Source organism: Nicotiana sylvestris, chromosome 9 (assembly GCF_000393655.2).
Source record: "Nicotiana sylvestris chromosome 9, ASM39365v2, whole genome shotgun sequence".
Lineage (NCBI taxonomy): Eukaryota > Viridiplantae > Streptophyta > Magnoliopsida > Solanales > Solanaceae > Nicotiana > Nicotiana sylvestris.
Window position 1 is genome coordinate 23,999,670 of NC_091065.1, and position 14,509 is coordinate 24,014,178.

Genomic DNA, 14,509 nt, shown 5'->3' on the forward strand with positions numbered 1-14,509 from the left:
CTTTGTTTTCTTCTATTCATCTGATTATTATCAAAGCCAATTTCTTTTATTCATTTTATATATTGATTATCAGCAACCCGAGTTCTTCTAAAATAAAGCTTTGACCGAAATTACTATTTTTGGTTAAACAAATTGGTTCTGTTATCGGGAATCTGATAATCGTTTACTTTCTTAATCAATTCTTTCATCAAAACTTACCATGTCGAATAACAACGACAACAACCAAGATACTCAACATCAGGAGAATGATGCGGGTGATAGGACACCACTTCCCTCACCGCGTGATTCACAACGTCAGTCACGAGAAGGAACTCCAGATGGCTCTGAAACAAATAATGGGGTTGCAAACGAACAAGCACTTGATGATGCCTTAAAAAATCTCATTGCTCAACAAGTCAATGATGCCCTCCGAGCTTTTACCTGCCAATTGCACGACTAACACCAACTCCGAATCAGACTACTTTGGAAAACCCACGTTCTGGGCTCGTTAACTCAGGTATTGGTGGAACTCCAAGAGAGTCTCGCGATGGCGAACCAGATAACATAGTTAATTTTGATTTACAAAGTTTAGTTCTAATCTTGCAGAAATAGCTCAAAGAGCAAAACGATCGTATAGAGCAAATACCTGGAGTACCACTTGTAATCAAAGGAATAGACATGGATAAGTACTCACAACAACCATGGAAGCCTAGTGCAGCTCCGGTGTCAATCCCGAAGAAGTTCAAAATGCCTGATATTCCAAAGTATGATGGCACAACTGATCCACGAGACCACGTGATTGCATTCACAACTGGTGTGAAGGCCAACGATTTAACCAAACAAGAAATTGAATCAGTGTTGCTCAAAATATTTGGTGAAACACTCACCAAGGATGCATTAACATGGTATTCCCTTTTACCCGAAAATTCTATAAATTCTTTTGCTGAGCTTGCAGATTCTTTTATCAAAGCACATTCGGGAGCTCAAAAAGTTGAAAAGAGAATGGAAGATATTTTCAAAATCAACCAAAGAGATTCAGAGTTGCTTAGGGAATTCGTGGATAGGTTTCAACGTGAAAGAATGATGTTACCACGTGTGAGCACGTGATTTTTGCCTTATATGAGAATTACTCCCAAAAATTCAAAATAAAACAATTTTCCTTTGTGTGCAATTTTTGTATTTTTGTGGTATTTTTGTATAATTATTTATATTTTTGTTTGTGCATGTTTATTTGTTTAAATTAATAAAAAATATAAAAATCTGTCGCATTTGCGTTTAATATTTAATTAAGTTTGTTTACAAAATGAAAAAATCATAAAAATAATGTACGTTGCATTTTTAGCACTTAATGTCCAAATTGTGTGATTTTCTCGTTAGTCGCTATTTAATTGTGTGTTAACTATTATTAAGAGTTAATTAGTATTTTCAGATAATTTTTGGGTTTTATAATTTAATCTTAGCATTCTAGCTTTATTATTATTTAGGAAATTGAATAAATAGAAAAGGATAAAAATAGAAGAGATCGAATTGGGCCTTTTCTTCAATTTTAAGTCATAGGTCCAAAGAGACTCAATCTTCCCAAACGACCCAGTCCATTTCGAACTGGGTCCAGTCCATAACCCCAAAAGGCCCAAACCCCCTTTTCTTTCATTTTTCATAAAACAAAACAAAACAAAAAAGAACAAGAAAAACCCTAAGCTACCCCCCCCCCCTTCTTCTTCTTCCTCTCTTTCTTCTCCAAACCCTCCTCCCATGGTTGTTTGCTTCCTCTTCTTCTTCATCCTCCCATGGCAGCCCTTCACCCCGTCACACTCACACACACACACACATCAACACATACACACACATACACAGTGCAAAACCAGCTCCACCATGAACAACCAACGTTCATGGCTGCTGCTTCCTCCTTCGTTCTTCGTCCAAACAGACCCTGCTGCTCCTCCTTCGTTCTTCGTCCAAACAAGACCCCACTGCCACTGCTTCATCTTCTTCGTCAAGCTCGAGCTTGAGCTCGACACTCATGGCTGCTGCTGCGTCTTCTTCTCCACCCCGTCGCACGCTGCTGCTTCTCCTCCTTCACGGCTGCGTTGATGTTTCTTCTTCTTCGTCATTGTTGCTGCTGCTCCTGCTACGTCCAGCCATGGACGAGATCTTCACTGCCATGGTTGCGTCTTCAAGCTCGAGATCTCGTCGCACCATGGCTGCTGCTCCGCTCCTGCTAGGCTCGTCGCTACTGCTGCCCCATCGCTGCCATGGCAGCTCCATCGTTGCTGCTCCGTCCTTCTTCTCCATAGTTATTGCTCCCATGCTTCTACTGCTTCAGCTATCGTCAGCCTTCTGGCGTCCCTTTCAGGAACATTCGGCTATGTCTTGACAAAATAGTGTCACCCAACTTCTTTATGATGAAATTAAAATTTGACATATATATATATATATATATATAATTTTTTTATTTTTTTGCAAAATGGGAGGTGGGACATCACCCGACTTATTTATGACAAAATTAAAATTTGACATGTTTTTTTTGTTTATTTATTTTTTTTTGGCTATTTTAGCAAAAGGGGAGGTTGGACCCGATGAGGGTTGCCTATGTATCTCACATCCGGTGAGAATCAAACCCGCGTAGTTCGAGACTCAGAAATAAAGCAAATAATCTAACTCCTTTTTTTTCGAAAAAATACTTACAAAGAAGAGAGAAAATATTCCTGGATTTTGATTTTTGTTGTTGTTGTTTATATATATATATATATATATATTAACTTCTATATATATTGTTTTTGAAAAGAAACGACGGCTAAAAAAATATATATTTTTTAACTTCTTTTCCCTTCTTTTTTTTGGAAAGTTCAAAAAAAATCTTCTAAAGAAAAAAAGGAAATACTTTTGGACTATTACTGTGGATTTCTAAAAGAAATACTACAAAAGAAAAGAAAAAATATTTTGAATTTTGAATTTTCTTTTGAACTTTTAAACAAATATTTTGAATTTTGAGAGAGATTAAAAAGAAATATTGTTGTATTATTTTTTTTATTTGAGGTCTAAAAGACTGAGTAATAAAAATATTTTTTTTTTATTTTTGGAATATGGTGGGCCGGAACCGAAGAGGTTTGCCTACGTATCTCACATCCGGTGAGAATCAGACCCGCGTAGTTCGGGCGAATAAACTAACTGATTTTGAAAACAAACATATTTTCCCCTCTTTTTTTTAGCGAAAGAAACTATTTTTCCTTTTCATTTTTTTTTTGAAAATAAAGCAAACTAAAATAAAAGACTTTTTCCTACACACTTTCTGCTTTTTTGGGTAAACAAACAATTTTAAAAGTAAAATATATTTTTATTTTATTTTTTTAAAAAAAAAATTCGGCAGAGTTCCAACAGTACTTGGACACTGGGTTTTTCTAAAATAATCAATTAACTCCCTAACTGTTATTTCTCTCTTTTTCTCTTTTTTTTTCAATTTTCCAACGTTCCCGAGATTCAAAAACTGGTCAACATGCGGGTTCGGAATAAATGCACAGCATAAATAGGATGCACCAGGATGGTCTTTTTTATTTAACGTTGCTAGTCCTAGACGGACCCAACCCCTGTGGTGAGTCCCCTAAGTCAAATGCAACATGATGCAAATAATCGTTCCTACTAGGGATCCGGCATGAAGTCATGTTATTCTATGTTCAAAACCTGAGTCGGTGTTGACAGAAATGTATTCCCGCATTATACTGGTGGGCGACCTAGAACATGAAATGAAAAGACAGAAATGTATTCCTGCATTATACTGGTGGGCGACCTAGAACATGAAAATGAAAAGAGAAATGTATGCCCGCATTATACTGGTGGGCGACCTAGAACATGAAATTAAAAAGAGAAATGTATGCCCGCATTATACTGGTGGGCGACCTAGAACATGAAATTAAAAGACAAAAATGTATTCCCGCATTATACTGGTGGGTGACCTAGAACATGAAAATGAAAAGAGAAATGTATGCCCGCATTATACTGGTGGGCGACCTAGAACATGAAATTAAAAGACAGAAATGTATTCCCGCATTATACTGGTGGGCGACCTAGAACATGAAAATGAAAACAGAAATGTATTCCCGTATTATACTGGTGGGCGCCTAGGACATGAAATGAAAACAGAAATGTATACCTGCATTATACTAGTGGGTGACCTAGGACATGAAATGAAAAACAGAAATGTATTCCCTTATTATACAGGTGGGCGCCTATTCAAGCGGGACATTGCATCCCCAGAAAGCGCGGGTGCATTGCATCTCTGATAGAACGGTTTAACTGCTTAGGTGCATTGCATCTCTGATATATGATTATCTGTCAAATGCCCTAACACTAACGTGATGGCTTCTCTTTGCTATGTTCATATATAGAGAAGTGGTTGGTTGTGGTAACTCCTCCCTACAAAGTAAAAGGGGACAATGACACAGAACCTTAGAACCGAGTGGGTCGGTACCGATGACCGACAACAACTGGTCGAACGGAACAACGGGTTGGTAGAAGAAGTGAAAATGCTGAGACAGCATGTGGCAGACATGTATCGGGCATGGATGGCTCGGATAGCACCACCCCCGCCACCACCTAGCTTCCTGGAATCTGTCCTTACCCAAACACCGAGCACAAGGCCAGACGCTCTCCCACACTATCCATATATAACCGCCTATCACAGCTTTCCCAGCCAACCGAGTAGCTTCATCACTCGCCCTCCTGCTATGTTTTCTCAATACTTCTCCCCTCCCCAACACCACTTTTCTCCCCGTGACCCTAAAAACCATACTTCACTTTACGGATGCCCGGCTCCGCAAAATGCCTATCCACCCTCACAAGCCTACCGGAAGCCCCCTGGATCAGGTTTTCGGCCCAATCAAGCATTTAGGAACAAGAGGTTGCTGAAGCGAGGAAAGGCTCTCACCCCTATCGGAGTATCTTACGCAAGTCTGTTCGAAAGGCTAAGGCATGCTGGCCTGATTGAGCCGCTCCCTGCATATACTCCAGATCCACATGCAAGAAGATTTGATCCTGCAGCACGATTCGCATACCACTCCAATGTCAGAGGGCACAACATTGAGAGCTGTCGTAATTTGAAAAGAGAAATAGAAAGGATGATCCAGGAAAATCTGATTATGATCGAGGACAGTGACATGGAGCACACGAATCCTATTGGGAACTTGTTGACTGAGGTTGATGATATTGAAGTTGGTAATGGTCTTGGCAATATTGATGCAAAGCTCAGTGGCCAAAATGCCAGGTTCGAGAATTGGGAGGACGTTCCATTCCTTGATTAGCAGGAGAGAAGCTTTTGGTGGCTTGTTTTGTTGTCATTTATGTTCTCCAGATTATTCTTAGGGTTGTGATACGGATGTTGTCTTGTGTCAAACTTTCTTATCTTTCCATTTTGTCATAGCAGTTTGTTTAAGTTTTGTCCATGTCGTTCTTCATTTCAGCTTACAAAATGTCAAAATTACAGTTGTGTACCTGGTATTGTCAATATAAGAAGAAGAAAGTCAGCCACGTAGTACGTAACACAGCAACAACAATAATAACCAGCAATCCAGTCAATAGAAATCCTAGTGACAGATTTGAAAATCAAAATAAAATCCAGAAACACCGACAACAAACAACGGACAGAGCCAAGGGAATCTTTTCAGATTTGAAAGACTAATTAATGTTTAACCCTTAATTTCTAAACCCGTATATCAGAATATTTATCAGGTGTATACTATTCTCTCTTTTAATTTCCAGCTCCTTTTTTATTTGTATTTTTTTTCTTTTTCTTTTTCTTTTTTTTTGAAAGTTTTAATATTTTTCGGAATTTTTCTTTCTCCCTCTTCAATCTTTAGCCCTTTTTTTCTCTCTCTATCTCCTCTTCTCTTTTTTCCCTAAAATCTGATCAAGTCCCTCTATTTATCCCCATCTTTTAGCATTTTGTTTTAAACATAAAACCCACTATCTTCCCACTCAACCCCCATTTTAATCTCACTACTTAATGTTTTATCCCCCACTACATTAAACAAATACCTCATTATATCTTGTCCCACATGCTTATATTAAACAATTGCATTATTCCCCACCATTATATCTTGTCCCCCCATTATTGATTATTTTAATATTATCTTAATCTTAATGGACAGAACACTCAAAATAAATATTTATTCAGAATTTTAATTCCAAAAATACCCCTCTGACCTTACTGAAATTACCATTTTGACCCTGAAAACATTGTAATTTACCAATCTACCCCGTCAGCTATAACAAGTTCAACTAATCAATTCTAACCAAAATATAGCAGCTATAACCAATTCCTAATCAGATTTTATGAACAAACTCAAACTATATGATGAACAACAAGAAACAACTGGAATTATTTTGATTGAACAATCTTTTTAAACAACAAATCTATTTTCAGATTCAACAATAATAACAAACAAATATATTCAAAGCATGAGCTCAAATTCAAATCAAACTTAAACAAAAATAAATAAACAGATTCAAATCACTAAACTCAAATAATCAATTGATCTTCAAATTAAATCCAACAAAATACAACAAAGATACATGATTCAAACTAAATCAAAAAATTAAAAACCAAAATATAAACTCACATTAAATCACTGAATTAAAAACGAATTTCAAACAAAAATGAAACGAATTAAATCTATATTAAACAACAAACAACGGATTCAAGCGATTTAAACTAACATATTTCTATATTACAACTAAATTCTTTTAAACGAATAAAAATAAACCGAAGAAGAAATAATTGATTGAATTTCAGCCTAAGCAGTATAATGCTGGGGGTGCATTTCTGTCTATCGCCATTTCTAGACTGTGTACCCGAGCGGACAACTCAAGTCGAGGAGGGGGCAACCTACCGGGAACCAAAAGGTCATCCGGCTTCGTAACTTGTCCGAGCCTCTTTTTATTTCAGGGTATGACACTAACAGAATAGGGAGTCTCAACCAGTAAGCACACCACGTGTACCAGATAATTAGCCAGCTATGGTTTTTGCCAGTAACTTGAATGAGAAAAGTTCAGAAGCCACGAGATGACTCAAGGAAAGTCTGCGTAAATTTCCAGCAACAATCTGGAATGACGTTTACAACAGATACAGCACGAAGCTGAGGATAGAAGAAGACACTATCTCCCGATCCAGAAAAAGGAGAAGGTGAGTTCGAGACGTTCAAAAAACAAAAATAGGTACGAACCATATATGGGCCCAGCAGGAAAAGACTCACGATCAAAGCAGGATAACTCAAGGTACGATCGTAGATCAAGAAGTAGAGAGTCAGGTTCGTCATCGAGATTTGGGAACGATCGAAACTCACGGGAAATTTGAGATGATGATAGGAACTTGAAGGCAAGATTTGACGGTTACAATTTCAATGTCAGCACTTCATAATTGGTACCGGTGTTAAGAGGCATGGGCGATAAGGTGCGTTGGCCAAAAGAAATAAGATCAAATCCAAACAGGCGCAATCCTGATCACTGGTGCGAATTTCACAACGATCATGGTCATAAAACAGCAAATTGCAGATTGCTACAAGGCGAAGTTGTCCATCTATTAAAGCAAGGGTATCTCACTGAATTATTTAGTGAGAAAGGTAAGCAAGCATACATGAAGAACAGGCAGGAGCCCCTTAAACCTCCTTCTCCCAAAAGAACCGTTAATATTATAAGCGGGGCCGAATAATTCAATGGTGTAATGTACACAGCAGCTAATAAAGTTTCCAAAGTCACAATTACCCACGGGAAGCGGTGCGACATGTCTTAGAGGAACAAAGCATTACGTTTGATGATACAGATGCGGATGGCGTGTTAACTCCACATAACGATGCACTGGTAATATCTCTAATTGTACATGATACTAATGTGAAACGAGTTTTGATTGATCTATGGAGTTCTGTGAACATTATTCTGCTAAGAGTACTACACGAGATGCAAGCTGAAGAAAAACTAGTACCAAAGGCGCATACTTTGTTTGGATTCGACAATTCCAGCGTTGTGGCGAAAGGGGAGATAACACCTACTACATTCACAGAAGGGTTTGTCAAAGATACAAAGTTTCAGGTGGTAGAGATGGAGATGGCTTACAATATGATTCTCGGGAGACCATGGATCCACGAGATGGATGTCGTTCCGTCTACCTTACATCAAGTTATTAAATTTCTATCATCATGGGGAATACATCAAATCCGTGGGGATAAACAGACATCCAGGAGCATCAACTTTGTAGCAGATTAAAGTACGAGAAATGAAGAAAAATAGCAGTTACAAAACCTAGTTGAGGATACCACAACGCAAGCCTCAACTGAACAAGGGCGAACAGATGTGGATTCAAGACCCGATTCCATTCAAGAACCAGAAGAAAATGAAAACATCAAAACAACGATTGAATAATTGGAGGCTGTAGAGTTATTTACACAATGGCCTGAAAGGAAAGTCTATGTAGGGGCCAACCTAAGCCATGACATGAAAGGTAAGTTGATTGAATTTTTGAAAACTAACGTGGATTATTTTGCTAGGTCCTATTCTGATATGACAGGAATAACACCGGAAGTAATGACTCACAAGTTAAATGAAGACCCATCATATCCACCTACCAAACAAAAAAAGAGAAAGCAAGGGACTTTAAAAAATCAGGTGATTCAAGATGAGGTCCAAAAATTATTAAAAATTGGATCTATCCGCGAGGTAAAGTATCCTAATTAGTTAGCCAATACTGTTTGTAGTACCGAAAAAGAATCGTAAATGGCGAGTTTGTGTAGATTACACAGACCTTAACAAAGCTTGTCCTAAAGATTCTTTTCTATTACCACATATAGATCAACTAATTGATGTTACTGCAGGACATGAGTTGTTAAGCTTTTTAGATGCGTATTCAGGGTACAACCAAATCAAAATGGATCCCCTATATGAAGAGAAAACTTCATTTAGAATAGACAGGGGGATTTATTGTTATAAAGTAATGCCTTTTGGTCTCAAAAATGCTGGTGCAACGTATCAAAGATTGGTAACCAAAATATTCCAAGAACATTTAGGAAAAACTATGGAGGTCTACATAGATGATATGCTCGTCAAAACTCAACATTCAGGGGACCATATATCGCACTTGTCTGACACGTTTCAGATCTTGCAAAAATTCAATATGAAACTAAATCCTGAGAAATGTGCATTCGGCGTTTTATCGGTAAGTTTTTGGGTTTTCTTATTTCTAACCGTGGTATTGAATTAAATCCCGTGCAGATTAAAGCCATTGTAGAAATTTCTGACATGCTTACAAGTAAAAAAAGTGCAGAGATTGACAAGAAGTATTGTAGCCTTGGGTAGATTTATTTCCAAATCATCAGAAAAGTGTTTTAAATTCTTTTCAGCTCTTAAAAAGCAAGATCAGTTCGAATGGACTGAGGAGTGACAACAAGCCCTCAAAAACTTGAAGACATACCTGTCAAATCCGTCGTTGCTCGCAAAACCAAAGGTTGGGGAAAGATTTCTCATCTATCTTGCTATCTCTGAGGTAGCGGTAAGTGCTGTTTTAGTTCGTGAAGGCCAAGGTAAACAATCTCCACTTTATTAAGTCAGCAAATCATTATTAGATGCGGAGACGTGGTATCCTCAATTAGAAAAGCTTGCACTTGCACTAATCATGGCATCTAGAAAACTAAGGCCTTATTTTCAATGTTACTTTATTGCCATAGTAACTGGTTATCCATTATGCAATCTATTACACAAGCATGAGTTGTCAGGTAGGTTAACCAAATGGGCTATAGAATTAAGCGAATATGACATCACATACCAGCCTAGAACCGCGATAAAATCTCAAGTGTTAGCAGATTTTGTGGTTGATTTTAGCCAAGGAATGCAATTAGAAGCAAAAAAAGATTTACATGTGTTCAACGGATCTAGTCTAGGAATTTGGACCTTGTTTACTGATGGCTCATCTAATGTAAAGGGGGCAGGCTTAGGAATTGTTTTGGTACCACCTACGGGTGAAACCATTTGACAAGCCATTAAATGTCATTCTATAACTAACAATAAGGCAGAGTATGAAGCTGTGATTGCAGGTTTAGAACTGGCATTGGAACTCGGCATTAATCAGATTGTAATCAAAAGCGATTCGCAGCTTGTAGTTAACCAAATGCTGGGGACTTATACAGCCAGGGAAGCACGAATGCAACAGTATTTAGAGAAGGTACGGGATTTAATTAGGCAATTTCAGACCTGGAAGGTCACGCATATACCAAGAGATGAAAATGTTGAGGCAGATGCCCTAGCCAATCTCGCATCTGTGGCAGACGTGACAAGCAATGAAAGTGCTTCTGTAATTCATTTGTTTCATTCAGTACTCGATCCAGACAAAAATGAGGTAGATTTTAATAACTTAACCTGGGATTGGAGGAACGAGATTGTTGTTTTTTTGCAGTATGGTACCGTCCCTGAAGACAAGAAAAAAGCTCACACGCTTCGAAAAAAGACTGCTCGATATTGTTTAAAGCAAGGCAATCTTTATTGAAAAATGTTCGGTGGTCCCTTAGCAAGATGCATCGGGCCTTCTCAGACGGAATATGTAATGAGAGAAATACACGAGGGGCATTATGGGAATCACGCCGGAGGAAGATCACTGGTAAGAACCATGATTAGGGAAGGTTATTATTGGCCTAAAATGGAAGAAGAAGCGGAAAATTTCGTGGCTAAATGTGATAAATACCAAAGATACGGTAATAACATGCATAAACCAATGGAGTTGTTACATCCGGTCATTGCACTGTGGCCTTTTATAAAATGGGGGATGGATATCATGGGTCCACTACCACAAGCAAAAGGACAGGTAAAATTCTTGCTTGTACTCACTGATTATTTTACTAAATGGGTGGAAGCAGGAGCATTCAAACAGGTGCGAGAAAAAGAGATCAGAGATTTCATTTGGAGAAATATCATATGTCGATTCGGTGTACCAAAGGAAATCGTGTGTGTTAATGGCCCGCAATTTATAGACGCACAAATCACAGAATTTTTTCAAAGTTGGCAAATAAAAAGGATTATATCTACGCCTTATCATCCGGTGGGTAACAGACAAGCTGAATCAACAAATAAAGTTATTGTTAACAATTAGAAGAAGCTAAAGGCAATTGGCCAGAATTGTTACCTGGTGTTCTATGGGCATACCACACGACAACGAAAACAAGCACGGTAGAAACACCATTCTCATTAGTATATGTTGAAATAGGGGAGTCAAAAATGTCAGAAGAATCCAATGAAGAAGAAATGCTCATAAACCTTAATTTACTTGAAGGAAAAAGGGAAGTTGCACTAATAAGAATGGCAGCACAAAAGCAAGTCATGGAACGATACTACAATCGAAGAGCACGATTAAGATACTTCAAGATTGGGGACTTCGTACTCAAGAAAGTTTTTCAATCCACGAAGGCGGCCAATGCGGGTAAATTAAGTCCAAACTGGGAAGGACCCTACAAGATTCATGGTATTGCAGGGAAAGGAGCATACGAGCTGGAAATAATGGATGGCAAGATATTATCTTCACATTGGAATGTCGTTCACCTGAAGAGATAATATTTCTAAGGAGTACCCACTCAGGTATCCTCAATTTAAAATTCTATTTTTGAATTGTTAAAATTTTACTAACGATTTTAGATGATAGGCAATAAAGCTAGCTCATACTAAATGATGAATCAAGACCAACAAGGCACGTGGAATAAATTAAAATTCCTGGCCTAGGGCTACACCTATTCTGATAGAAATTGATACAAGTTAAGCAGTCTTCATCTATTATCGTACCTCCGAGTCACGTATGTTTTATTCCTTTACAGGAAAAGGACCAAGTAAGAGGAGTAATCAAGTGCTGGAGACTTTATACTTCAAAGCTCAAACACTTAGGGGACTATATAATATGCATGGACATATGTATAAAGAAGGCAAAGAAGATTGGGAGATAATCAAAGTTCAAGCCTGAAAAGTCTACTCATTATATGAGTCAAGTGCAGAGCAAAGTTACGAGCTAAGAGCAAAGTTACAAGCTAAGGCCAAAGAAAAACCTTATCATAGTAAGGTTAAAGGCAATGTACTGAAACGAGTTATAAATAAAAACATGTGTGTTATTTTCTTTTTTGGAATCTGATGTAAGGAAAATAGTTATGAAAAAGTTATAGAAGTTACTTAAATACATGTAAGGTAGAAATTGACAAAGTTCAAATAAAAACTTGTCGAGGTTATTCCAATAAACAAGTGTATTCCTATTTCTTTTATCGTACATTAACACCATTATGAAGCTGAGACGTCTTCTTCATTAAGTATCGAATATAAAAGGGCCCTCTTTTATAAAATTCATGATTGATTTAAAACATTCATGGAATTAAGAAAGTATTTTACAAAATAAAAGTGCAAATTAACGAATAAGTCTTTAAATATAAGGCAAGACAGAAGTTCAAAAATAGCTACAAAATTTCTTAATATTAAAAAGTTTAGACTAAGTATGAACTTAGTCATAAACTAAGAGTTGCTTATACAAAATGCCCTGAAAAAGGTCTGGAGACATAATGTTTTCAAACCCTCAAAAAAGACCAAGGGTTGCAACTACATTCCACCAAAGAAAAAGAAAAAAAAGTCACACATCATTCTCTTGTCATTGAGGAGTTGAAGAAGGAACCAAAGCAGGGTCTTCAGTAGCAGCAGGTTCAATTTGACTTGAAGGAATTGGGGTACCCATATCATCTTCAACATCGCCAAAAGCTTCAGCCACGAGAGAAGGAAAGTCTTGGCTCTACTGAATTTTTCAATAGTCTCTTTGATTTTGGCTAAATCAGATTCCAAGTTAAAATTCTCCTGGCTAAATTCAACAAGGGTATTACGGCGAGAATTTAAAAATGCCCAACTCACTTCAATTGCGGTTTTATCTTCAAGAATCTCATAATCTCTTTCCCAGTCAGCAATTTCATTTTTTAACTTCTCATTTTCAGCCAAGGCAAAATCATAAGAAGTTTGAAGAGAAGCATGTGAATTTTCTAAGGAACGAACTTTATCAGAAGATACCCGGAAGTCTTCTTGAGTTTGAGTCAGAGTCTGCACGAGTTCACCAGCATATGCTTCTTTCTTACCTAAGAGAGCCTTCAACTCTCTGATCTCTTCACTTGCCTTGGAGAGTTGCTCGGAAAAAAAGGTTTCAAGAAGATTCTTCTCTTTACCTACTTGATTTGATGAAGCCTTTTCAACCGCCAACTCTGAAGTTAAAACCCTTACCTGCTGCTCTAAGGTACATCTACTCTCTTCTAATATTTCCATGTCGATTTGAAGACTTTCAAACTTTTCCTTCTAATTATCCGCCTCCACTTGGTAGTCACACGCTAATTGCTCTAAGAGGAAAACCCTCTTCATCATCTCTGTGCCAATTAGATTGACCTAAAAAAAAGGGAAAGATGAAAACCCTGAAAATAGAAAAAAGGTAAAGTAAAGCTTGAAAAAGGGATACCTTTAAAGAAGCATGCACTATATCGTTCATCAAAGTCAAGGAACTGTGGCCATCAAGTTAAGCTCTTTCAACTGGACCAATCAAAGGTTTCAACCACACGTCAGCTCGACCTGATTTCCTCAAAAGGTTACCCTCGACAGGAACTTCAATGGTAACTTGCCTCATAGCTTCACCTCTACTTGAGGAACCAACCTCGGTATGATGGATAGTTGAAGTAGAAATTGAAGAAGGAGGAACTGTAGAAGGAGTAAAAACAGCCTGGGGAGTAGAAACAACCTGGGGAGGAGCAGCAACGGTAACAGTCACGACTAGCAAAGAGGGTATCAAAGGAACGAGTGTAGAAAAAGAAGCAAGGGGTGCTACATCAGAAATTGGCCCAAACCTTTCACTACCAAACCCGCGAGCAAAAAGTTGTTCAACAGAAACATGAGCAGCAGCGGGAGTATCATCATCAGAAATCACCAACGAGGCATCAACAGGCTCGGTGGAAGGAATAGAATGAGGGGGAGATGTTTCATCATCTGAAATAATTCTTCTTCTAGCCCTTGGCTTTTTTATCCAAGAGCCCTCATCTTGTTCTTCTTCCTCCCCAGAGTCTTGATCAACAGAAGCTTTCCTTTTTGATGAAGAACCTAAAATTATCTCTTGGGCTCTTTCTATAGAAATTTTGGAAGCTGCGACGGCCTCAGAACTTACGCCTCGAATGGGAAATCCTGACAAAAAGAAGGATCAAAATAATTTCTGAAGAAAACAATGAGTAAAATAAGAAAATTCTTACCGTGATTTTTCACTTTCCAGCCAAAACGATAAGAGAGATTTTTCCAAGATCTACCGTCCATCGGAGCGGAACGTAACAATTTTCCTACCCAACCACGGAAATTAGGAATTTCATCAACAACTCCCATGGTTGCTGGAAAAGAAAAGGAAAATTAAAATAATGATCATCAAAATTGAGGAAAAAAGGTACGAGAAAGTTATTAAAAAGAAAACTCACGTGCAAAATTCCACTTCTCAGGGAAGGAAATATTTTCATCACCCACT

The 14,509-nt window shown here is 37.9% G+C and overlaps 1 protein-coding gene across 1 annotated transcript; it reads left to right on the plus strand.

Annotated features, from left to right (window-relative positions):
* The first annotated feature begins 7,408 nt into the window (after positions 1–7,408).
* On the plus strand, positions 7,409–8,229 carry LOC138877340 (uncharacterized). Its single transcript, XM_070156943.1, has 2 exons — positions 7,409–7,589; positions 7,790–8,229. The coding sequence occupies exons 1-2, from the start codon at positions 7,409–7,411 to the stop codon at positions 8,227–8,229; spliced, it is 621 nt and encodes a 206-aa protein (XP_070013044.1).
* The last annotated feature ends 6,280 nt before the right edge of the window (positions 8,230–14,509 follow it).